The sequence below is a fragment of the Metopolophium dirhodum genome, chromosome 1, assembly GCF_019925205.1.
Source record: "Metopolophium dirhodum isolate CAU chromosome 1, ASM1992520v1, whole genome shotgun sequence".
Taxonomy (NCBI): domain Eukaryota; kingdom Metazoa; phylum Arthropoda; class Insecta; order Hemiptera; family Aphididae; genus Metopolophium; species Metopolophium dirhodum.
Window position 1 is genome coordinate 108,659,397 of NC_083560.1, and position 27,881 is coordinate 108,687,277.

At 26.8% G+C, this 27,881-nt stretch overlaps 1 protein-coding gene and 1 non-coding gene across 3 annotated transcripts; both read right to left on the reverse strand.

Annotated features, from left to right (window-relative positions):
* Window positions 1-212: 212 nt before the first annotated feature.
* Window positions 213-19,612, reverse strand: LOC132936978 (cytokine receptor-like). Of its 2 annotated transcripts, XM_061003801.1 has the most exons (13): window positions 19,250-19,612; window positions 9,859-10,033; window positions 8,901-9,344; window positions 7,596-7,734; window positions 7,327-7,499; window positions 7,078-7,235; window positions 6,775-6,982; window positions 6,368-6,545; window positions 5,697-5,845; window positions 5,407-5,573; window positions 4,407-4,575; window positions 4,119-4,277; window positions 213-1,157 (listed from the first exon to the last, which is right to left on the reverse strand). In XM_061003801.1, exons 2-13 carry the CDS (start codon window positions 10,007-10,009, stop codon window positions 976-978), a joined length of 2,277 nt encoding a protein of 758 aa, XP_060859784.1. In that variant the 5' UTR covers window positions 10,010-10,033; window positions 19,250-19,612; the 3' UTR covers window positions 213-975. The 2 variants fall into 2 exon arrangements, with proteins under 2 accessions (XP_060859784.1, XP_060859785.1); XM_061003802.1 differs by lacking the exon at window positions 4,119-4,277 and having other exon boundaries at window positions 1,017-1,157.
* On the reverse strand, window positions 12,171-12,291 carry LOC132937681 (5S ribosomal RNA). Its single transcript, XR_009663781.1, has one exon. It is a non-coding gene; the product is annotated as a 5S ribosomal RNA (ribosomal RNA).
* Window positions 19,613-27,881: the final 8,269 nt, after the last annotated feature.

Sequence of the window (27,881 nt, forward strand, 5' to 3'; positions counted from 1 at the left end):
AATATATATGCAACAAAATATAATATTAAGTCTTAGCCTGTAAGTTTTGGTAGGTAGACTATAATAGTAACGAGATATAGTAACATAGACACTAGGTTAAGCTGTATAAGAGGTATAGGAGTATAGGAGTGGACAAAAATTGGTTTTTCAGCAGTGATCGCTTGATACGGTCACTGTAAAACAAAACAGTAAAAAGTGTTATAATATTTTAATTGTGTTTATTTATTAGTATACGTCAGGAACGAACGACGTATACGACAATACAAAAGCCTTAGTAAAAAATAAATAGTTAATAATATGAAAATGCAACGTTTAATGAACGTTATAATATTAATATAATTAGAATAATGTAATATAATAATATACATTAAGTTATCAATATTGAAATAATGATATGTATGAAATTTAAATAGTTAATCATAACTAGGTCCCGGATGTTGATGCCCTAAAAACCTATAAAAATGCTCTACAGTTTTGTATAATATGTTAATGATCTAAATACTTTAAAAGCGCTCATCAAACTATTGAAGTTAATACAGTTATTTATTTATTTTATATTAAAAATTACAACTTATAAACATATCTACGTGATTTAGAGATCTTTAAATAACAAATTTGTGGAAAATAATATAATAAGGACAAAAAAAATAAAAAATGCCCTAAAACTTCAAAAAATTACCTTGAAAGTCACACACATGTTTTAAGAATGAATAAAACGCAAAAACTGCAAAATAAAATTTCGTTGTATAGATTTGTATGTTATTGAAACTAATTATAATGTTACAGAAGATGCGAAAGTCATTAACATCCGGGCCCTAATTGTAACATTTCCCCAAATGAAGCCTAATATTTGTTTTAAGTACTTACATATAATACTAATAATAATAATAAAAATAATAGGATTCTGACAAACAGAAGGTTAAAACAGTAGTTGAAAAAAAATAATATTATGTGCACTTTATTACATTTTGATTGTCATTTTAATATTGGTCCACTTAATGTTTTGATGTTTGTATCAAAATTTATAGTTTCACCGCTGCTCGTAACAATTGCAATGGCTATTAAGTATAAGGTGTGGGGCCTTAAACCTGAAACTAATATAGAACCTTTGCAATCGTTTTGATGGACTTCACTTACTGTCTTGGCTGTCATAGGTTCTGAAATTAATTAAACAAATTTTAATTATGTTAATAGTTACAAGGTATAACATAAACATATTAAACAAACAAATGTCGCTCTTGATAGGAATTTAAGGGGAACATACATTTAGCACAGCCACAAACCCGTATTACGAGCCTAAACATGTTTGTTGTTCATATGGTTAATATATTGCCTTAAACTCAAAAATTTTCTAAAAATATATCATTGATGTGAAACATTTAATGCAACTGTAGTAGCATTAAAAATTCAACTTTGAGTGATAGAAGTATACTATATTTCAATATTTGTGCCTTCAAGGCATGTTTTCAGAAATGCTCCACTCAACAATATTGTTATTTTACAGTATTCACAGTCTTTGACAAGAAATCAGTCGATCACATAAATATTTACCGTCTAAAAATTATCATACGTTTATATTTATGTGTACCTACATGGCTACATTAGTCCATCAGACAATAAATATTTAACATAATATGTAAACTTAATTGTTCAAACTTTTTCGTATAAATAGAAATAATTTATCCAAGGCATTTTTATTTTTTTTAATATATACTATTTATATGACGGACAATTAATATACGTGCATGTATACAGTATACCTACACAGTAAAAAAATTTTGCGTAAATGACTAATTTTCCGTCAAACAGGGTGTGATTTCTGTGGTAAAAATGAAAACATGCTGTAAAGGAACAAAATATAGATATATAAAAATATATACCTACTATTGAAGTTACTCTCTGGCATGCATTTATTATTTATTTATATTTATTCCGTAGTTTGACTCTGTTTATACCCGTTACGGGTACAATAAAAATTATATAATAATTTTCTTATTTGAAAATCATTATTATTATTATTTTCATCTGTACCTACTTAGTACCTACAAGTCATCTTGTTTTCCGAAATGTTATCGGAAGACGAATACACTTTTTAGGGATTAGCAACTTAAAGATAAAAGCATTAATGACTTATTAGTTATTAACTATTATATTTTAAGTAGGTTCATGCTGATTACGTTAAAATGTGCGTTAAACGTTCTTTCTAAATTTAAAATGTACTTATAAATATATAATACCCAAAAATTGACGTGCATTCAAATTTTAGAAGATTAAAAATAATTTTTTACCAGTGCAAACATTTCAATGGTAAAATAAATAATTAAAACACAAATAAATGTACACATATCTTAATTGTTTTTTTTGTTATTAGTTGTTATACTGTTTTTTGACAACTCCAATTATTGAAGCAATTATTAATTCATCTCATCAATTTAAGGTACCTATCATGTGGTTTTTAAGATGAAATAAAATTTAGCTGCTGTTTTTTGTATAAGAATAATAAATATTATAAGTATTTTTAATACAATTAGTGCAGAACCCTACTAATAACTAATAGGGGCATTTACCTGTTAATATTAAAAAAGGTTTAACTTCTGTTTCCACCAATTTAGGTATGTACCTGTCATATGATCAAAATATTGTAAAAGAGCTTAAAATTAAAGGCTATTTATTTTCCCTTTTATTTAAATTTATCATAGGTTGTATACTTTTCTCTATAGTTCATATAATATATTATATACCTAACTTACATTTTTATATGGCTTATATTGTTATAGATACTATGTTGAACATACCTACGGATGAAATATTATGTACCTATTTGGCTGAGTACTACCTATAGTGCCTTTTTTTATTTCAGTTATTAGTTATTATTATATTTTTCAATATTAAACATTGTCAGTTATAGTTAATTTAATACAAAATTCAACATGATACCTATTATATAAATTCCAATACCGATTATTTATTACAATTACACACATATGTAATTACATTATGTAAATGCCAAATTTCTCCAAAAAATATTGAATATAAGTATGGTAATTTTACCAAAGCATATACCTATATTGGTGGAAACTAGAATCAAAACTTTTTGTTAATTGGCGGAAACGGTTCACGCTCTTATAACATTGTTATTTCCCTGTTATATTTATGCTTATTTTAAATTATATTTACATACATGATACATCACTTGTTTATATAATATATATTATATTTGGTAGGTACATCATATTATATTAATGTACATCTATCTTATAATCCCGATTTTTAAATACAAATAAATAAATAAATGAACAAAGCTATAATATGAAATACTAAGTATATAATATTACATTAGGTATCTATATAGTTTATGAAATAAAACGTTACAATTATCATAGCCTATAGGACAAAGATAAATACATGATATATAATATATAATATAATAATCTTTAGGGGTAACGAAAACTAAAATTTTGAGTTGAACAGACAAAATATTGGCATTTGACTTATGAATTTAAAAATTCAAACAATTATACACCGTGAAAACACATTTAAAAAATAAATGTAACTGATTTGTCAAATACCATTCATATATTTTAATAGTAGCCAATATTTAAGTCTTTCAGACTGCATACATTTTAAATATATAATATTATGTATAAGTATAATATTACATTTAATCTGATTAAAATGTAATAAATGTTTATTATTGTTATTATATTACTTATATAATTATTCCAAATTGTAATAACCACTCTGTTTAATGAAGATATGTATAACATAATATTTGACTTTCGGTTTATTATAAGTACCCTACACCATATTATATGAAGCATAAATATTTTCCCCAAGACATATTTATTAGCTTGCGTGTGATTGTGATAAAACTGATAAATGCTCAAGAAACTTAAATAAATTGCATGATCAGAGAAGAAAAATGTATTGTAATAAAAAAAGTTAGATAAGGTTAGGTTAGAGATTATTTTATTTAATTCTGAAGAATCAAATAGGTATGGCCTTGCTTCATAATTTTGTGCACAATATTAATATTTGAAGTGAATAAAATTAATTGCCATAACCGAGTGCTTAAACTTAATATATTAAGTTTTCATCAAAAACTAAAAATGTCTTACCTCTGCAAAGGGGAATACTTATGTCAATTATTATGGGACAGTAAAATATGTGATATCCAACAACTAAACCAGTCTTGTCGTCACAGTAGACTTTCCAGCTCAAACCCACAAACGTCGAACCAATCACACTAACCCAAACGTTCTTTACATTGTCATTGACTAATCAATTATTAATCGATTTGTACAAAATGTATATCAATAAAATAAAATTAGTATTCAATAAAATTATTTGGTTACTACAGAAAATAGCTTTTATTAAAACATATTATGCAATTAAAGAGTACGTACATGATTCCCAGACCATTCCGCTACTGCTAGCTTTAAGGTTATCGAAACCATTTCTCATCGGTTTTGCGCTGTTAACGCTTATTGCAAAAATATATTTTTCCATCTTATCGAACACGGTAGTATTGTAACGAGATACTGAAATTGGTACATGCACCCAGTTCATATAACCCTGTAAAGAAAAAAAAATTGAAAACCAGACATTATATCAAGAACGATGGGTAATAATAATAATTAATGTTAGTTAATATTTACTATATTTTTATTTAATAATTAATATTAACATTTCACATTTGGTTTTGGTCAATCGGTCAAATCATTAACTACACTCAAACACGAAAGAACTGTGAGTTGTCTTTGCCTATCAAAATAATACCCTCTAAATACTGTAATCCCTAATAAAATATTATATCTGTAAATTCTTTGGAATATAAAATAAATACTATTGAGTGTAAAGAATATATTGTATGAAACACATAAATTGCATAAAATGTTATACAAAACTGTTTAAACAAAAAATTAATAATACCAGAAAATCTTAGCATTTCCACGCTTCATTACAGTTGTATTTAGTATAAAACTAGACAATGCAAAGGAAACCATCTAATATAAATTAATTATTTTTGTTTTTTTATGTTAATAATTATTAAATATTTTTATCATAATAATTATGAAAATATTATTGGTTATTACTATTATGATACTGTAGGTACTTTTATAAATAAACCCTAATGAGTATAGAATTAATTTATTATTATTTATTACCCACGCTTAGGAAATTGTATAATAAAATAAACTGCAATTTTTTATTTTTATTTAATTTTTCTAATTTACTTTATGTTAATATCAATATTTCTATAGCCTAAGTATAGAAAATAGAACCTTCGGTATTTCGATACGATATCATCGAAATAAAAACGATATCGGTACTAAAATAAATACCATTATGTAATATTGAATTATTACGATTAATGTATTTCATATAATACGTTAATGCACATACATTACACTGCAGAGGATTGATCAGGTCTTTTTCGCACCAAAATAAAGTATAATAATCTAGTTTATTTTCAGTAGACAATTTCTGAGAATCGGCGCTTTTCCAGGATAGTTCAAAAATACCTTGTTTGTCAAATACATTTTTCTTGAAAGATTCTGGTTTATGGAGTGCTATAAACAATAATAAATTAGACAAAATAAATGGGTATAAAACATGCACTATACATGCAATTAATTGATTTGAAATAAATCGTAAACATAGGTATTACTGATATCTTTCATATTATGACTCACTGTCTGATTCGCTAGGTACGTAAACCCTTGAACATTCCATAGATGAACCTTCTTTATTGTATGAGATGACTATAAATTCGTATCCGATGCTGGTACTGAGACTATTAAACTTGGCGTAATTCTTTTCTGTTTTATCGCTACGGTAAGTGCTGGATGGATAAATAAATAGGTATCAGTAATTTAGAACGATTTAAAATCAGTGATTAATTCAAATTATATTATATTATACTATTATATTAGTTAATAGTTAAAATAAAATATATCAGGGAAAGCTGAAAAGCATATTTTATTAGAGTTTTTACTAAGAAGTAACCTAACCGTAGATAAAAAACGGTAAAAGTTGATGGATCTATAACAAAAGCAAATGTGATTTTTAACTAAATATAATTAACAATTAAAATCTAGTACCTTAGTTATATATAAAATTATACTTATTTTGCTTTATATATATTTTTTTCGTTTAAACATTTTCTACACATTAAAAAACAAATTATTGATATTTATATTAATAATTTAGCTCTAAATAGAAACAGCGATAACTATTTTTATGGTTTTAATGAATTTTCCATGTTTAAATATCTATATTATTATCTAATGTTTTACTGTAGATAAAATAGACTATACATAACCCCTTAAAATCATCGAAATAAATCATCCGGAGTGATACTTACGTGATTTGTTTATCTGCTGTGGTATGAATATAGTAAGCAATATATTCAAACGATTCACCACATTTTTCGTAGTCTTCAATAGTTTGCCAATAAATCACAATGTCCCTTTTGGATTTGTCTGATGGCGAAATGACATATTCAAAGCTTCCAATGTCAGTTCGTGGTGGTCTTTTAGGAACTATAAATATATCAGTTGTTTAAAAATGTAATCATACAATAAAAAATACTACTTAATCATACTATTATATACAAAAAGGATTACTCGGTGTTTGATGATAGATATTAAATAGTCAATATTACAGACTATAGGTATTCATCGCTGTCGTAAATCAAATGAAATATATCAAAATGCGACTTACTTCCGAGTAGATGTATCTACTTATCGTAGAAATAAATTATAAACCTACTTGTGGGCTTGGTTTCGGCATGGATGCAACAAGGAGCAGACCACTTATCGTCCCCAACAGAAAGCGCCGTCCGAACGTATATGCAAAAAACGTAAACCGTAAACGGATATTCCAAACCAGTGACGTTGAAGGTTAGGTTGTCGACTTGGACTGAAGTGGTTTGGTTAGTTGTCGATTGCGGTTTAGAGTTGTGACTTACAAATATAGACTACGAGAAAAAATAGGCATAGGTAGGTAGGTACGTCTAATGTTCCTCATAATGTTACTGTTTTAACTTTTATCAGTGTATTATTGAAAACTTACATTCAAGTGTTCGGGATTGGAATTCCATTGAGATTCGTATTGAATCTTATAAATTAATCCGTGTGAGTAAAAAGACATTGTTCCTAAAGACCACGACAACTCGACACTCGATTCTGTTTGATCAACCATTGAAATTATTTTAGGTGCCGCCGGAATTACTAAAACATTGAAAAAAAAAATTGCGTCAGTGTGTATAGTATACATTTTTTTTAATTCGATCAAATTAAAAATATTATATTTAATATATACTATTGGCGTAATGGTGAAAACGAATTGACGTTGACGATTTTCCCAGTGCATTGTGGCCGGCTATTGTGAAATAGTAATACTCGTATGATTGTCTGTATAGCGGTGTAGTAGATAAATCCCAATAACATGTATTATTTTTGATATCCGAGTCTGTAGGACAATTAAAGATACTTCTGGAAGTAAAAATAAATGGTTTATATTTTAAATAAAAAAATGTTTTTATTTAACATTGTATTGATAACGCTTTTAATACGCTTATAAAATATTACCTGCTAAATGAACGACCAGGCAATCTAAAGTATATTTTATAGTTAGTTTTTATCGGGTTCTCCGGTTTAGTCCAATTACACGTTAAACTTTCCCAGTTGTTAGAGATACAAGAGAAATTTGTAATGTTGAACGGTTTATCTATAAATAAAGACCAATTATTTATAAATACTCATACAACTAAATACTTTATACACAATATAATATTCAAGGCTGGGCAAGTTAAGTATTAACCTATGCATCAGGTTATTGATAACAAAAAGCTAAAAATTAAAAATTAATACACACTTTTTCTAACTTTTTATTGCCTAATTAAAAAATTAATTAATTTTAATGCTAGTGTACTTTATTTCTTACCAACCTAAAACTAAATTATAGACTAGTGTTACTTTATATAGTATTTCCATATAGTATGTATTTCATTAAAGTTTTGTGTTTTTAAAAAAAGAACAATAGTTAGACCTATGTAATAGGTTAAATTGGAAAATATAAAGTTTTTAACTTTAAACAATTCACAGTAAATATTTTTTGACATGAAAACGAAATAGACTGAAACAGTGAAATGTAATAAAATTAAGAACAAAATAAATTAACTTAACTGAGTTCTTAAAATGAAAAACTAATTCGTTAATTTCGAGCTAATTAAAAAAGAAATTTAGTAAGTTAATAAAAATCCAAAAGTAACTAGTTAAGTTAAAAACCTAAATAAAATAGTTTATACTGTAACCAAATTTTTTATGGACAAGTTCAAATTCGAACAACATTAGACACCTATTTAGACTAAGAACAACGATTTTAGTAATGTTGTAGTTTAAAAATATCATTAATGGGTGCTTGAAACTTTTAAAGTTTATTTTTATATTTTATAAACATAATGCCATTTTAAAATACAGCAAAAATTAACTCAACCAACTTTAATAGCAAAATAAATTATTTTAATACCAATAGTATCAGTAAATATACTTATGTTATATCATATATAGGCTAACAAATCGTCTTTTCTCAAAATGTTTTTTGTTTACAATGATTTATCATTAAACTCAAATTGAACTCATCCATTACAGTGACACACTCAACACACTTTCCCACCTTTTTTTTTGATTCCTTACTTTTTTATTTTATTTTTAAGATATTTCAAAATTTGAAAAATAAACGAATTTTATAAAGATCCTAAGCGAATAATATAATTGCAAATAAGCCCTGTCCAAGATGTACACCGCTTAAAAATGTTTGAAAAAAGAGGTTAAGCAAAAAAAATATATAATATTATGTAAAGGTTATAACTTATAAGATTGCAGTTAACTTACATCCAACAAAAACATTGTTAAGACACACACCAATGCAGTCGTCGTGTGAATCATGTGAATCACTTGGATGCGATTCAACAGTGTTTACAATGTTTTTTTGTAGAGTGTTATTGATTGAAGTACCAAACGATTTGGATGGTTCAACAAAGTGGTTGTTTTTATCCAAACATACCACACATTTATAAACATCGGAACTAGCTGGCGGATTAAGTACGCGTAATTGGGCTGTCGTTGAGTTGATGATTGACACATATTGTTCGGGCATACGTTCATCGTTCCTATAGAACCTGATTCTGTGGCTTAGAAGTTCTGATTTGTTACCATCGGCAGCATAATCACTCGACACTTTCTGTAATTGATCGTGGTTAGGATTTAAAATGCATAAAATTTCCAATGGAGTACTGCTGTTGTATTCGATAAAAATTTCACCAATCGGAGAAGTTCCTAAAATTGGAAAAAAAAATTATGTTTGATTTGTATTACATTTTGTTTTAATAATGTGAAATAGATAGTTGAATGTAAAAACAATTATTTAATTTTTAGAAACTAATGTACAAATAACACTTGTTTCTGAACTAGATAAAAAAAGTTCTTGTTAGACGTTTTTCTTGTATAATATGAGGAACTGTTGAACATAATTATTTATCATATCAAAAGTAATTGGTTGGATGCCATACTTTAGCTTAAACAATTTTCAAAAGTTTGATCTATCAACAACTAATTTATTAGCTTTTTATATACAATTGTTTGGTTCAATATACGATTGATATGTTTTATAATATATTGCAGGTCAATGAATTTATGAATGAATAATGCATATTATAATATTATAATTAATATTTAAATGATCATTTTGTTTTTTGTACATAATATATATAATTGGTTAATTATCGAAGGTTATTCAATTTACTATACGATTCAGTATAACTTAAAAGTTAAAACCGATTCATGTCCTTACTTCCAGATGAATATATGCCGGGACCACAACTATTTGATGAATTTGAAAACTCAACTAATATTAGTATTATTAATAATCCATCAATCCATTTTTGTCCCATTGTAAACAGTTTGTGTTTGAAAGTTCCAACTTTATACTGTCGATGTACCATGATTACACCTCTACTGCAGATCACCTGTAACAAAAAAAAAAAACTATTGACCTTCTGAAACAAATTATGCAAAATGTTTTCTTGCTTTGATAATAGTAGAAACTATTAATTATTGTTTTCTATTAAATATAGGTTTTAAATAAATATACTAATTATATGCTTTTTGCATTTTGTTGTATAAAATGGTAGGTACCCGGCCAAACTAACAAAAGAACAATAGCGAAAGAATAAAATATGTATCAAATATTTGGGCATTGGGGAACAACTATAAAATATTAGTTTACAAAAAGTATATTTTTGTACAATCGGATATCAGTCAGTAGAAATGGTCGGTAAGAGAAGATTAATAAATTAGAAATTAGAATATTATCCATGCAAAAAATTCCAAAGTACCTATTTAATTTACATTATTATAATATATAATATTAAATATAGTAATTTAATTTATATCGTATTTTAATTATTATATAGATATAGGAACTCACACAACTGAAACAGTAGATTAGATTTAATATTTAAGATTATTCTACAACTACACTACCTATACCTACACTAAAATTGGTATGGGTTTTGACACAGTCGTATTCTGAATGCATATTTTGTGACATAATTTTAAACACCACGTGTAAATAGTAAATAGGTAAGTCTTTTGAATAGATAAGAATAATATTATTTAGATTTTATAACTTTTAAAATGTAGTTTTATATATGAAGTGGGATATTTTTTTATAAATCATAGCGCCCTCCAAACCTTAGTAACACCTTCTATAGCAGCGGTTTTCGACCTTTTTATATCCACTTTTTTTCAACAGTTGAAAATGTTTATGTACCATTGAAAAAATGAATAACCTTTTGCTTATCATAAATGTATACTTACGTTATTTTACATCTATTTTATTCAGAACTACAAAATTATGACAATATAAGCATTTTAAATATATATATATATATGTATACAAGCACAAAATAAGAAAATTAAATATGTACAATTATTGTTTATATTATTATTAATATCCAAATACAGTAAGTTTTTTTTTTTATAAATGGAGATTTTTTTGCGTGTCACAGGTTGAGAAACCCTGGTCTAGAGTCTAGACTCATTATAGTTATACACTATACAGTGTACGTCTGATAACAGATCGAGTGTATACTGTATACTATTTTTAATAGAATATTCTTTTTTTATTATTATTAGTTAACCCACGGCAACTTAGGCCATTGGATGGTTTTTAAACTGTGGGGGAGGGAACAGTAGTTGTAAACACATGTGTGCAGTTTTTGGCAGATTTACAAGTGGGCACCCGTAGGTATCTGCCATGCCCCGGTGGAAGACACAGTGACTTGCCCGACGAAAAATGCCGCCCGTGGACCGAAGTTTGAACCAGCGCCGGTGTACGTCACAACCGATGACTTAGTCCGCTCGGCCACTCCATCCCCCAAAATATACTATTATTGTGCTGCATTGTTATATTTTTTTTTTAAATTTTATTTACTTGTTAGAAAATTTAAAAAAGCGGGTAAGTGGGTGTCATTCTGCTGTACAGTAGGCTACAAGTGGGTCACTGTAATGAGTGTAATGGATGGTATTATATTTGAAAACAATGATATAATATCATTGTACACGTAAAACGATTCTGAGCGGAGATGGTTTGTCAGCCCAGGATATTTTATATAATATTATGTAGTAATTATTAATACGGTAAACGGTAAGTTGAATTAATATTATTAGCATATTATCTTATTTCTTTACTTAATGAAATATAATTATGGCGAACAAGTATTTTATAATAATAAAAATATTATCCAATATTGTCCACTATAAACAAATTTGCTGTTCTTAGTTCTTATAGAAAAATTTCCTAAGTAACAATTTAATCTACCTTAGTTTATCGTTAACAGAAAAAATAAAAAATGGGATTGGTGCCTATTCATTTTTTTGTTTCTTTTGCCTTTAATGTTAACGGCCAATAACAGCGGAAAAAAAATATAATAACTATAGTTAAAGGAGTACAAGATCTAAATTGAAGCTTATTGTTTAATGTTTATTGTTAATGTAAATTAAAAACAAAAAAAGTTATGCCAACGGGCCACGGCACGTAGTCAAGTTGTATGATAAAAATGAAAAAAATAGTAATGTGAGAGTAAAAAAATAAAAAAGGTACGCCAACGGCACGTAGTGTTCCCAAGCGGTCACCCATCCAAGTACTCTAACTACGCCCGACGTTGCTTAACTTCAGTGATCGGACGAGAACTGGTGTATTCAACGTGGTATGGTCGTTAGCAAAGAATTTTTGTTATTAGATTGGATATTATTATAATATTATCCACGTGTCTGATTCCGGCAAAGACGTAAATTAAAGAATGAATGTTAATGACTGTATAACGATATTTACGATCAAATTAGAAAGTATCCTACGATATTGTCTATTGACTAGGAATTAACGCTAATGTCCATTATTTTCAGGCAATAATGCATTTAGAAATATTTCATAGCTAATGACGATAACTCCAGGATTTTTCAGACATTATTGATAAAATATATATTAAATCAATTCTAATCAAATATCAAAAATCTATTGCAAACTGGTTGTTAGATGAACTTTAATTTTAGGTACTTATTATAAGTTGTTAACAGTTGTTGTGTATGTAAAAGTTTAAAAAATGTATTTGTACATTTTAATTAGAAACGGTCTTGCGTTGTAAAGTCGATTGATCGATTTATCAATAATCGATGGGTACTAATAGGGATTAAAATTTCCGAAAAAAACTAGCGTTTTTTACCGTTTTTTTCGGAAAAATTGGGAAAATTTGGTTTCATTTAAAATTTTCGGAAAAATGGTTTTGACGAAAAACTGGTTTTTTTCCTGAAAAATTGAAAAATAAACTTGTATAAAGTAATTTGAGGAAAAAAATATTTTAATATTATAATATTATAATTTATAATATATTATATTAACAGTCTTGTTAAGAATACTTTTTAAATGTGGATTATTTGAAGGGGAAAAATGATACTTTTGCCCCCACAAACATTTCTGGGGAGGGGCAAATCCCCCCCGCAATTACGCCACTGTCGATGGTCGTACATTAGGTAGGTACCTACATTTTAAGTAAAAGATAGCCGTATATCGGATACATAACATGTCATCTATATAATAGGTATACTTTATTTGTTATAATAATTAATTAACAACTATATTAATTAAATTAAAATATTTGTACACACGCATGCTTACTAGCACATTAGATAACATGAATTTAGTATCTACCTATTATACTATAAGCTATTGTAACCTATAGTATCTACCTTCAAAGTGTCACAATACATCAAATTGTGAAATTAAATTATTCAATTTATTTATTTTATTTATGTAATATTAAGTATAATTTATCTTATATGTATTATTACATTTCTGACCTAATTTAAATATTTTGCTAAACAAAATTATCATCATTGTCTATCAGTATTAGACATTAAGGTAATTTCCTAGTCATAGTTTTAATGTGTTAACAAAATATTTGAATTTTACAACCTTGCCTATGTTGTCAGTTAATGCTTATTAGATATCGGCTATCTAATATTATTAGGAATTTATGATATTGGCTAGGCATTTTCGTTATTACCTAATTTACATAATAATTGACGGTAATATAATATCCAATATCCATAGATACCTAATACAACACGGGTTCCCGTCAATGGGTGACTTCCACTTCACGACAATAAACCCCCACCCAATTTACTCTTTGTGTAACATATAAATACAAGTTGTAAATATAACATTTTGTTCAATAAAAAAAAAAAATATTGGTAATACATATTAATTATTATCTATTTATGTATCTGGTAATCACTTTACACTATACTATACAGTAAAGTTAAACTCATAGATATTATATTATCGGTATGGTTTCAAATATACTAAAGTACCTATAGTATAGACGTATATAATATAGTATAGTCATAGTCATAAATATATACAACAACTAGATATACGTCTCCTTCTTATCATCTAAGTCGGCCGCCATTTACAAAGCAGGCAATGTTTACAAAATAATATTATCACAGTATATATTATTATGCATATGAATAAATGTAAATTAAATGTAAACATTGCCTGATTTATAAATGGCGGCCGACTTCAACATTATTCACAACTGCTGTATAAGTCTTTATAGTCTTTATAGACGGCTATCTAGTTGTTGTATATATTTATGACCGTACGTATATTCTATAGTATATTTGAAACCATGCTGATGATATAAATATCATCCAAGCAAGGAGATCAAAATCCGTTTATTAAAAATAATTTATTGATATATCATAGATTATAATATTGTTTAATAAAAGTAACCTAGTACCTAGGCACCTATGTAATAACTAAAATTAATAATGTAATAATGTAATAATTAAAATTTACAACACGTTTTTGATATTTCGTTGTTACAGAAATACCTATTAAGTTTGATTACTAAAATTTGTCATTAGATAATTATTATTATTTATTATAGCTGTGCAGTTTGCGCAGTGTTGTAGTGTATTAGCACCATGTTTGTACTTTGTAGTTTTGTACATGAAAGTGTTTAAACATCGAATACTTTTTTAAATTACCTACCTACTTAGTTATCAAACACCGGTATAATATATTTATTTAATATTAAATTAATTTTAATTTTCTGATGGCGATTGGTTTATTATATAAATGTCATGATATCGTCAATCTCCAATAAAATAATCGTGATTCATGTTAGATATTGTTTAAAAAAAAAATTAAACCTTATTGTGATAATTAAGTTATAATTAGTTATAATTTATAAGTACGATTGAATATTTCGAATACATAAAATATAGATAAGTAACCTATAACTTATTTTTTAAAAATAATATAATATAAGATAAAGGTAGGTACTGAATTGCATTTATATTTGATTAAAATTTAATAGTTGTATATTTAAAAAGGATTTGAGTAGGTAGTGCTTAAATATAATAAGTATTAATATTTATAAATATAAAATGCTCATACCTCGCTTAAAAGGGACTTGCAATATTTTTCACTAGGTACGTAACTTTACCTATATAATATTATTATTTTTTATACACGATTACATTTTAGATTCTAAGCGGAGCGAGGGAGCTATAGTGGTTTTACAATGGTATTTATTTTTTTTTTTTATCCTGTTCACAAAATGTATACCAGAAGGAGTGCTTCGTTTTAAACATATAGTATCTTATCTTTTAGCAAATTGAATCAAGATGGTACTTCAAAGAGGTCATTTTTTGATTTTCTCAATAATTATTTAATACCACTGGAATAATCACCGACACATTACAAAAAACCGCTAAAAAGGGGATTTTAATTTCTAACGCTCTGTTTATCACCATAAAAACGAATAAAAATAAAATAACGATTTTAGTTATTTTGTTGTAATTTATAATACTAATTCAACTCACAGGCTACAATAATTAATAAATAATAACAATGTACAATAATAAATATCTAGACTGACAAACCATTTCCTCTAAAAATCGTTTTTCGTATACAATATTATATTAATATTATATCATTGAGCTCAAATTTAATACAATCCATTATATAGTGACCCACTTGTAGCCTACCGTACAGCAAAGCGACATCCACTTAGCTGCTTTTTTAAAAAATATTTAAACTAATTTTACATTATTCTTCCCAGGAACCTATTCACACCGTTGAACCGTTCTATTAATGTATACGTACGGTTCCTAGGTATATTATACTATAATAACAATAATATAGATATAGCTATATAGATAATATAATAATAATAATATTATAAAACGTACGACGTATACCTAAACATTATATGCGATCATTTTGGCTGAAATTAGTTCAACATACCTAATATAAAAATCAATAACTGTTAATAATATAAAAAAAGAATAAGTTATAAAATATTCTTAGAAATAAAGGCTGACACAAAATCTCCGTAATGAATCGTTTTTCGTATGCAATGATTTCTCATTGAATTCAAATTTAACGCAGTATCTATTACAGTGACTTGGGTACTCAATGACAACGTTGGTATAGGTATAGACTATCTTAACAGTAGGAATCTATTTAACAGCAAAATGACTTATTATAATATTATACCATTATAGGTACCTACTTACATAATAATTTTCGAATACATATGATAATTAATTTATCAATATACTTTAATCAGACAAAATGTATGTTAATTCAATCATTTCATTGTTATGTATTTAAAAAAATAAATAACCTTAAGTGGCTCAAAAAAACCATTATTAAATACTATTACGATATTAACATTTTTTCACAGCATCAAACTACACTATATGTATGTTTAATTCACAGCCACTTTACTCTTATACAGAATGGCACGGTTATAAAATATAAATATATAATACATATTATGTGCTGTATGGAAACGAAAGTCTCAGCAAACGAGGTAAATATTGTTAACGGACTCTTGACATTTGAATAAATATAATAAAATTTTAAAATATATATATTTAATTTGTTTGGTGATAACTTTAGATTATGATAGAGCATTTGTAATTAAATAAAAAAATATGTTTTCATAAACCATATTAAAGTTTCTAGTTTCCTAGAAGGATTTGTCAAACGAAACAAAAACATACATATTTTTGCTACATTATTTTATTGTTGGTTATATTAATTGAAACGATATTAGAACATTTCGTTATAGTTTTTTAAACTTATAGTGCGTACCTACTATGTAGATATATTGTATAATTTACAGTACCTATATAAATCTAACAGGATACAGTGACCGTTTGTATGAACTCTCGTCTCGTTTCACTAACTTTATTACGGAATACTGGTGTATAATTATTATTTAAACTAAGTTAATATAATAATATCGAATTTTCACAATTATAAACCATGTCATTTCATAAAAATGATTCTGCGTTGATCTTGCAGGTAAGAGTTTAAGAATAGTTGAAACGTTTAATTTAACGTTTTAAATTTATTTAGCCGTAAAAAGAATAATATATCTGTAATTAGGTAGCGATTAAAGATGTTGAACATTTATTGAGTTTAGTAATTAATATGTCAATGTACGGTATGCCGGTATCTATTGGTTTAATCTTTAGTGATGGTTACTCAAGAAAAGTTCTATAAAATATGAATACTATTGAATAATATTGAATTATAACAAAATGAGTTTTTCACATAAATATTCCCCTTTTCCGTTCTTTACATATTTATTTTTTTCTCCGATTATTTTGAAAAGAACTCTGCACGTTTTACTTTTTACACCCAAATAACTATATACAACTATAATATATATATATATATGTATATACTATATATTACATATATATAGTATATTATATACATGTATATACTATATATTACAACTATATAAAATTTTCTACCTCATAACACAATAAAAATTTATGATTAATGCATTTTTACTAATCCAAAAGGGGATGACGGGCTCACAAAATACACAGACCTTTATAAAATCAATACAATCATCGTTTCGTTCTGAACTAAAAATAATCCTGTTAAAATTCTCTAAAACGTAAAAACTATTATATTATAGTGAAATACGTTATCGGAGGCTGGAACCACTAAAAAGGTACAGGTACGAGGTACTTGTGCTTTGTGAGTACGTGAACGTTACGCGCATATAAGTAGTCGTAGCCCGTGGATATAACAATAGAGAATTCTCCTCAAATAAGGAACAAATACATCTGTAGAACCCCACAGAGACACGGATACAAAACTGGGTGGTTTGTAAATCGAGTCAGACGTAAACATTAACACATAATATAAACATTACACAGACATCGGTAACGTATAAAAGAATTCGGAAATGAGTCGCATATATAGGTTTTATTTCTTCGAAATTCTTTTGTTGTGAAAAAAGGTTCTTCTGGTGTAGTAAAAATGTACCGTATGTACCAATATGAGTAGGTTTACCGTAAAAAGTATATTGTACTCGCCGACTGTATTTTTTATACACGTGTTAAAAAGTAAATCGTACTTATGTACGAATAATAAAAAAATTATAAATTTATATAAATAAAACACTATACATCTTAGACTCCTGTAAGTTAGTATATCCATAAATCTCAGCCATGACATCTTCTGGGGCAGTATAAAATATTCTTTATGAAACGCCTAAACAAAATACCATTTTGCCAAAAACAAATATCGTATACATATAAATGGTAACGTAAACCTTTTTTTAATAAAATAAACGAAATTCACCAATTATACAGAATAAACCAATGTTATTAAACACCTCAGTCCCACAAGTATTTAAAAAATGAAAGTTTATTTTACAATGCATGAACACAACGGTCAAATTAATTATAGTATTGTCATTGTTTTAGCATTATTTATTTTCCGGAAGCAAGAAGTGCTAGAAATTTATAAAATAAATTCTTGTTTGTTTTATAATTATTTAATAATTTACCACTAATTAGTTGTTGATTATTAATTGGTGTTTTTAAAATATACAGTCATCTGTGTTTTTAGCAAAAGTGTTACATGGTTTTCCACCAGAAATATTAGTTTTTATAATCAAACATTTAAAAAAAAAATTTACTTGGATTTAAATATTAATATATACAATATACATACATTATATTATACTACGTCATAATCATTTGGTTAGGCTAATAGCTGTAAAATAACATAAGCGTACCTACATTTTACATAGTTAAATTAGTGTACAAGTGGTAAAGATCCAAAATATTTATTAAATTTTATCATGTCTACAAAATGCTAAAAAGAACATTTGTTGAAAATGTGCAGTATCTATAATTGTTTATGTTTAAATGGCAAAAAATAAATAAATAGATTCTGACCAAAACCGGTATTATGTAAGAATTCTGTTTTTGTATTTTTTTTTTTGTTTTTACCGATTATTTTGAAAAGTACTTGGATTTTTTTACATTTGAGTTATTTCTCCTCAAAGTACCAATTATATCAAATGTACTACCAAAAACCACCCTCAAAGTTGAAGATTTTTACTGCTCCAAAAATTAATGAAATAAAATAAATAAAATAAAAATAAAATATAAAATAAAAACACACACACAAATCAGAAACTAACATCAAAATGACACGAACAATTTGTTTTCCAGTAACCAAAAATAAAATTGAGAGATAAATGGTAGATACCTATACACGACCAAAACTTATAGTAATACTTATAATAAATTATAACATAAAATATAATACCTACTGTTCTACTTATACGTACCTCGATATAGTTATATTTTGTTACAGGCCGGCTCGTATAGTGGTTGCCGACTGATCTTAATTTTTTCGTTTTCTTTTTGCAATACAATTTTTTACAGCAAATTCGTTACATTAATACCCCGCGACCACCGCGCCCGAGTGGTTAAGACCGCGATCTAAAATCACCAATATTGATCAACGTCCAATAACAATCACAGACGAAATAAAATTATTTTTTGTTGTAATAATATACTTAAACTAACTAAGAGTTAAATTACAAAAAAAAATGTAGGTATAACATATATAGTGTAAGCTCGAGACATGATAAAATCATTGCACTATACGAAAACCATACGACAGTTTGGAAACACTGAGCGAACGCGACTGTCCCGAATCCCGACGCCGATGGTAGACTGTAGGTAGCCGATGGGCGCACAAAAAAAATAACACACAGAGCTAAGGGAAGTGGAAGGGGATCATTGTTATGGTCGATCCTTTAAAATGTGTGTAGAAATAATATCGTAAACACACGATTTCGGGATGTCTTTTTGATTTGATATGGGTATAGTGTTACGTGGTGTGTCCTTGAATAAAACTTTTGTATCTTAAAATCTTGAATCGTAATTCTTTTAGAGGGAAAAAACACGCATTTTCACAGAACTGTTTGTTATAGCCTACCTATACAGATTACAGACCACAGAGATAAATAATTGTCAACAAATGTTGGATATTTTCTCGTAACTTCAATAATATACTGTATTACTCGATCCATAGTATATTTTTCTCTCCTAATGATTTTCTCCTATTAGTACAATCATTATTAATTTACAATTGTTCAGTCAGGGCTGGCCCTAGGCAGTAGGCATTCGTTGTTAAATAGCTCGTTGTATAGCAATGTACAACTTATATACAAGTATTAGCAATAAAGTCATTTTGGGAAAAATGCAGAGTTTTTCAATACTCAATTTTTGCCTGCATAAACAAATACAATAATACAACTTTTTTTGATTACGTATAAATATAAACAATTTTAACTATAAATTAGTCTTTTATTAGTTTACAAGTTTCATTAAAAATAAACCACATAGGTACCTAATAAAAATCTAGTTTTTACATTTTGAAACATTATTTTTCTACTTATACAAAACTATACTATTGCAGAATTGATAAATGATTACAATTTTATAATTTTATGATACTATTACTCAGATATTATCATTTTAAACATTTTAAATTTCAAATACAAAGTGATGTGTATTTTGTAAAACTAGAAACAAATTACTTCCATAATTGTCTAGCCAAGCATGCTTTCAGTACTTACTTAGGTAATTGTTATACGCGTAATATAATTAATATATATTATAATATCGTACCTATAAGATGTAGTACACTAGTACCTATATTATGTTAAACCGTATTTGTTTACTCCGTCTTACAAACTCATAATTTAATATAAAGACTGAGTATTTTTTTTAAATAAAATCCTTTAAAATTATTTATATATTTTTATAAAAACGTAAAAAATAAAAATCACAAAAAATGTATACAAATTATAAAAAATATTATTGTTTGATGAAAATGTTAGATTTGTAATTGCATTGGATTATTAGAATACTAGATGTTTAAATATTAGATTTAACTACCATGTACATTTTCAAACAATAAAATCTTATGTTAACGACTAAGGTTGACTTATTTTTAGGCCAAAAAATGATCTTCCCACACTGACAGAATAGGAGCTTACTTTAAATGTATCAAATAATTACAGATAATAAAAGATTTTGCCAATAAGGAGATTGCAAATTATTTTACAGTTACCATTTTTGATACATATTTTTTGATTATTTAAACCTTGATTTTTTGCTATGTTTTCTAGTTTTATTTTTACACTGCAGGCTTTCTTTTGAACGCTTTAACTAATGGAGCATTTTGTTTTTGTAACTCTTCAATAGTTGATACATCAAAATTGGAATTGATGTAAACCATGTTACTTTATAATGTTGACTATGATATAGTAATAATATGTTCTGTATCAATTTACACTAATATTATGTAATTTTTAAGGTAGGTATAGGTAAATGCGATCCGGTTATCATCGGTTATGGTTATTCTAAGGTTTATTCTAGACAACGTCGTCCAAACAGTAAAAACAGTTAATAATTAAATTTAAATTATACGTTCACTAAGTACTATACACATTTGTTGAACATAATAACTATAAAATATAAAGAGACTCAATCGATTTATTAAAAAAACAGCGTTTGAATTATATTATATAAAAACCAAAGTTTAATATTCCGGCTGAATTTCCGCATAATATACTTAATTTTACTTTTTGAATACTTACAGGTAAATTGTTGTCTAGTAAGTTAAAAATATGAACTATTGTTTCAAAATGTTCTCAATAATATAAGAAAATGACAAACCGTGTTCCCAACGTAGGCTTACTGTGGGCTCTGGTTGAAATTTATTCAAGGGGCTTCTTTTTTTAATAAATAAACTTGAGATAATGCTCTCCGAAAGATTGTTCTCGCTTGATTGCTTGATATTAATAGTTTTCTACAGTAGTACCTAAATTGACAACTCCCAGAACTGCACATTATACAAGGACCATTTTTATATAAAATTTTTTTTTAAATATTTGACTTTTACTATATTAACGTATACAAAGTGCCAATACCTGCGACTTCTGTTAAAACTGTTAAAACTTCTGTTAAAAGTTAATGGTTGATCATAACATAACAATTGTTTACATTCAGGTGATCACATTTAGTTTTGTTAGGTACCTGGTTTAAAATATTCGAGTACGTATTAAAAGTACGTATATTTAACGAATAACTGTAATAAAACTACCTAGTAACTAGTACCTTGGTATCTAATATATATTTCCTCTCGTCGTTTTATCAATAAAGAACAGACTATTTGATCACAAGTAATGTTTTACCTTTTATTTGGGTACCCAAAAGGTGAATTTACTGGTATATTCTAATTTTTAACTAATAAAATGAAATGGGTTCCACAGCAGAGTGTTGAACACAAATGTAGTTAAACAAAACAAAATATTTTGAAAATTGTATGATGGTGTAAAGAAAATGCTAATACAAACATTCAGTGAAAATTTCATGTATCTATATTATGGTCATTTTTTTAGAGTCACAATAAAAACCAATATCGATTTTGCGTAAAAATTCCCGTTTTTCCTTAATTTTAAATTCTGAGCGAATAATGTGTGTTATTTTTAATTTTAATTTTTTTTATATTTGTGTTTGTCATCACTTTTTAGGACAGTAAAAATTCTTAGATTTTCTTCAACGGCATATTTTCTGATAGTGATTAAAGTTGGTACTAAAAGGTCAAAAGTAAAAATCACAGTAATTTTCAAAATTTTTATAAGCATTTAAAGTTCGGTTTTTGACTTAATTGAACATTAAAAAATGATTTTGTAGTTAAAAATGTATAAAATGTTCAACTTTTATAGCTGAGGATTGGAAATTTAAAACAAGGTTCCGCGTAAGTAGGTTATTAACCTAACCTAACCTAACCAAAAAATCTAAAAATATAAAGACATGATTATTTTTTTATAGTTATTTTATGTTCAAATTTAAATAAAATTACATATTAAATAACCAAGAATAACAATTTTAGTTATTTGTTTTGTTATTTTATAATATTGATTAAACTTATCGGCTACTGTATAAATAATAAGTAATAACAATATAAATATAATATAAAATATCTAGACTGACAAACCGTCTCCGATCAGAATCGTTTTTCGTATTGCATATTGCCTAAATATTGCCCCTTATTAAAGACAAACGACCAGACCCCTCAAAAGATTCATAAACTACATACCGATACCTACCTAATTTATTTAAATCATATTAACGAAATTACATATTAAGTAACCAAAAATAACGATTTTAGCTATTTTGTTGTAATTCAAAAATATTATTCATGGGTACTTGAAATTTCTCATGTATAGTTACCTATTATTAAATACAAATTACAAATATTGAAATAAGATAATATGCTAATAATATTAATTCAATATACCGTTTACCGTATTAATAATAACTACATAAATATTATATAAAATATCCTGTGCTGACAAACCAACTCCGTGGCGTTCAGTATCGTTTTTCGTATACAATGATATTTTATCATTGAATTCAAATTTAACACCATCCATTACAATATGACATACTTGTAACCTACTCTAAAGCTTTTTTTTTTGTTTCTACCGGCGCTTTTGAAAACTACTGGGAAATGTTTACTTTTTACCCGCCGAAGTACCAACTTGATTCACTTTCTTATTAGAAAAGAACTGTTGAAGAAAATCTAAGCATTTTTACTGTCTTAAAAGGTGATAATAGACACAAATAAAAAAAAATTTAAAAAAAAAACGCATATCATTGTAAAACCAATACATTCATCGCTCCGCTCAGAATCTAAAAGGATATCACTATCATATTTTTGATTTTAACATTTAAAAAATATTCATATTTTATTTTTCTTATCGTAAGTAGACCTATGCCGGTAAAACCATGAGTAAAGCAAAAGAGTGACACCGTTTTCTTGACATTCAAATGCCAGTGTAACAATATAAGTAATTTAAGTTTATTTATCTGTCATACTATTAAGTTTATTCAACAATAGTATTAAACAATTTTTATCGTTAGGGGTCAAGACCGACAATAGTATATTGTGTACTAATGTGTAATTAATGTTATAACTCACTAACTATATAAAAGCAGCAAGACGCCAAGACAGCTATTCTATTATAGTGATTTAAAACAAAATTCCTGCCGCTAATTTTTGTCCAATAAAGATAATATTGGGTTCTAGTTATTACAAAAATACCTAAATACCGTTTAATAATTAAATAATGTATAAATAGTTGTTTAAGAAACGCATTCCAACGGTTTAAAAAAGTACACGTCCAAGATATTTTAACCACTAATGAATAATAATTTACTAATCTGTATAAGTATAGAAAAATGTTTATTTCATATAATATAAACTGAACAGATATTGAAAACCATCAAATACCTAATGAAGAACTTCTGTTTTTTTTTTAAAATATTATGTACAGTATAGCGTATATATATTTTTAAATAAAACCGCTTAAAAACCAGGAAAGTCCTAATATGTATAGGTATAGTAGTAGTAAACCAAAAACCATGTGAATATACAAAATACCTATTTACACACAAATAACGTTAAATATATTATAAACTATAAATATTTAAAATTTACTCTTTCAATCTCTTTTTCAAAAACATGTGTGTGTGTGTGTGTGTGTGTGTGTGTGTATTAAGTACCTAAATACATAAAAAAAATTTAAGTTCAGTAAAAACATTTCGATCTTATCGTTATGAAACTAACTAACTAACTAACCTAACTTATGTTTGACAAATAAATAAAACCAATCGAGGACAAAAATAAAAACCTTTATACATCATATTATTATAGTGTATTAAAATTTAAAACGATAAACTTTTAACATTAACACGCAGAACAAAGACAGTCGTTCCATGGCCGGATGATGTCACCCATGGCTATAACTATTGTAAGTAAAATAATGTCCTCATATAATATCTCGAACATGATATACTACGGTTGTAATGCATTTTACATCACATTTTAACTAAATAATGTTTTAACAATCTGTTGCGTGCTTACTGCTTAGTAAACATTAAGAATACGGTTTAATATTTGTTGTACTATATGCGTGTAAAGAATAAACCAATCAAGTTTTTACAAAACTGCATGCAAAATTATGAATTATAAATGTGATTACTGAATACTTATATTAAATAGCTCCACTTCTCGTTATGCCAATAAGACCAAAATCCCCAGGCGTCGTTATTATTTGTATTAGTACTTATTAGTAATCATGAGCAGTATTCTGGACTACTTTTCTATACATGTTATATGCACACCATAGGCCGAATTTGGGGGGTGCTTGGGGGTGCTAAGCACCCCCAAAATTTATATTAGCACCCCCAAATTTTTGATAGCATCATCGAATTTCTATTGACTATAGTATTTATACCATAGATTTGGAATTTTGGATACAATTATTTCTAAGATCTTATCATTTTCATAATATTAATTATATCATAACAATAACATAAGATCATAATGTATTATGATTTATGTTATAGATAATTGTTTATATTAAGATTAATGCGAAGGTGTATAAAATTAAGGTATATGTATGGAGGGAGGGGGAGCAAAGCCCTCCACTGATCACATTAGTCGACATAAATCTAGCACCCCCATAAATTTAACCTAAATTGCGCCTATGATGCACACTAATGTGTAAACTACTAAAATGTCTATTTATATTCATCTATCTAAATAATTTATATCGTTAGTTGTATTTAAGTTATAACAATAATATGATGTCCTTATCGTTAAGTTTAAGTAAATCAAAATCCCAGAAAAACTTCAAATTAAAAAAAAAAATTGCACATTTGAAAATATTACCTATTGAATATCTATTTAGTCTTTCATTTTAAAACAATAAGAATTAAAATAAAATGATTTTAAAACGCCAATATTTTTTTCTATGACTAGTCATTCGATGAGGTAATATTTTAATATCTAGTGACAGCACGTAATTTCATCAGGTTAATTTCCAAAACTATCATAATAAAATACCTGTTAAATTTTACTTATAAATGTATAAGCTATAAATAATTGAAAAAAACTTAATGTTTGTGAATTTAATACATATAATTATTATTTATTATCATAATAACACACAACTTATTCAACATCATAAATGCTCATAAAACCAATTGTTGACTATTCTTTTTAAGATTGTTCAGACTTAGTTAGATTAATTTGTGATTAATCTTGTAACAACATAACATATTCTTGGTTATAACTTATAAAAATTTCAAATTCTTTTGCAACTGCGAAACTGAAAGATATGTTCAAATAGTTTAATATACCATAATATACCTAATTTTGAATTATAACAATTTATAATAATTATAATAATTTTAATTTAACTAAGAGCTAATTGGTGCTCAATATTTTTGGTTAACTTGTCTTTTACTAAAATAAATAGATTTGATGACTCCCCACACGTGAGCATGCAACGTATAGAATATAGTTGCACGTGGGATAAACATGGATTTTCCAAGTCCAAGCCGCAGATGGATTATAGCCAGACATCCCTTCCTCGTCCCTTTTTGGTAAAAATCCATACTTGACGCTGTTCAACACACGATAAAATGGGGGCATAGCCAAAACCGCGAACGTCTAACTCCAAAAGCGCTGGAGATAAGAAATAAAACTATATACTTACTTAAGTTTAATGGTTCAAGCCGTTCAGGGTCTTCAATTCACTTAACTTAACTTAACCTGCACTTACTTTTCACTGAATACCAGAATACATCGTACCGAACTTCGCCTTTTATACCTTTGAAGATTTAAATTTCTAGAACGAAGCATTTTATACGACGTCACTCACTATTCTCGAACATTGTGGATCTTTCTGGAAAATTCTATAACTAACTTTTTTTTACAATTATTGCAATAAAACAATATTAGGGCCTTAATCGAGATGAATACTATCCTATAGGTATATTTTTATGTTTAAGATTAGGGATTAAAATACCGGAAAAAACCCGTTTTTTCCAAGAGCCTCGGAAAATTGGAGAATATTGAAATAATACATTTCCAAAAAAAACCGAAGTTTCAGAAAATTAAAAAAAATTGTAATTACGCTTAAAAATTAAAATAATCTATGTAAAAAAAACCATTTTAAAAAATAGATAAGGAAACCTGTCATTGTCATTTTACATTTGACAATTGACAAATGAGTAATGACAATATTAATTAATAATTATTAGGAAAATACGTAACAACAAAACATCATTGGTGGAAATGCGGGATAGGATAATATATTTTTTTATTATTATAATTAATTATTTATTATTATTTTTCAATTTTTCAGGAAAAAACCCAGTTTTTTCAACAAACCATTTTTTCCGGAAATTTTAAATGAAACCAAATTTTCCCAATTTTTCCGAAAAAAAAACCCAAGTTGGATGGAAGCCAAATCATATTATATTTTAATTTTTAGCCATCCCGCGCGGCGTTGTCCGCGAGACTCCTGACTAGCTTATGGTTTTGTGAACAGTTAACAGTATATTATCAGGTAAACAATCTAAATGCGGTAGATTGCGAACACAGCGAGGTGGGTAAAATAACTATAATATTAGTATATGTTTGTAATTAAAAAAAATATGTTTATACAGTGTAGGTACCTAAAATAGTATTGAAGTCATAGTTTATCGCCCCAAATTTTTAAGAGCATTTAATATTTATATATATATTTTGGGGGTTATTTTATTTTATTTTATTTTTACGGACAAATCGGCGTAAACATAATCGTATATATAACCTGCAAACAAAAGCAACCATTAATAAAGAAAAAAAATTTTCAATTTTCACCGTGAATCTTAAGATCCCTGTTTAACTACCTCTTCAAAATATGAATATCAGAAAATCCTTTATTATTGCACATCTAGATCAATAAACTATTCCAAATATCAAGTAAGTACGTACGTTTTATATTTTAAAACCAATATTGTATATTAAACTAAATAATGCTTGATAGATGGTGCCACTGTTGT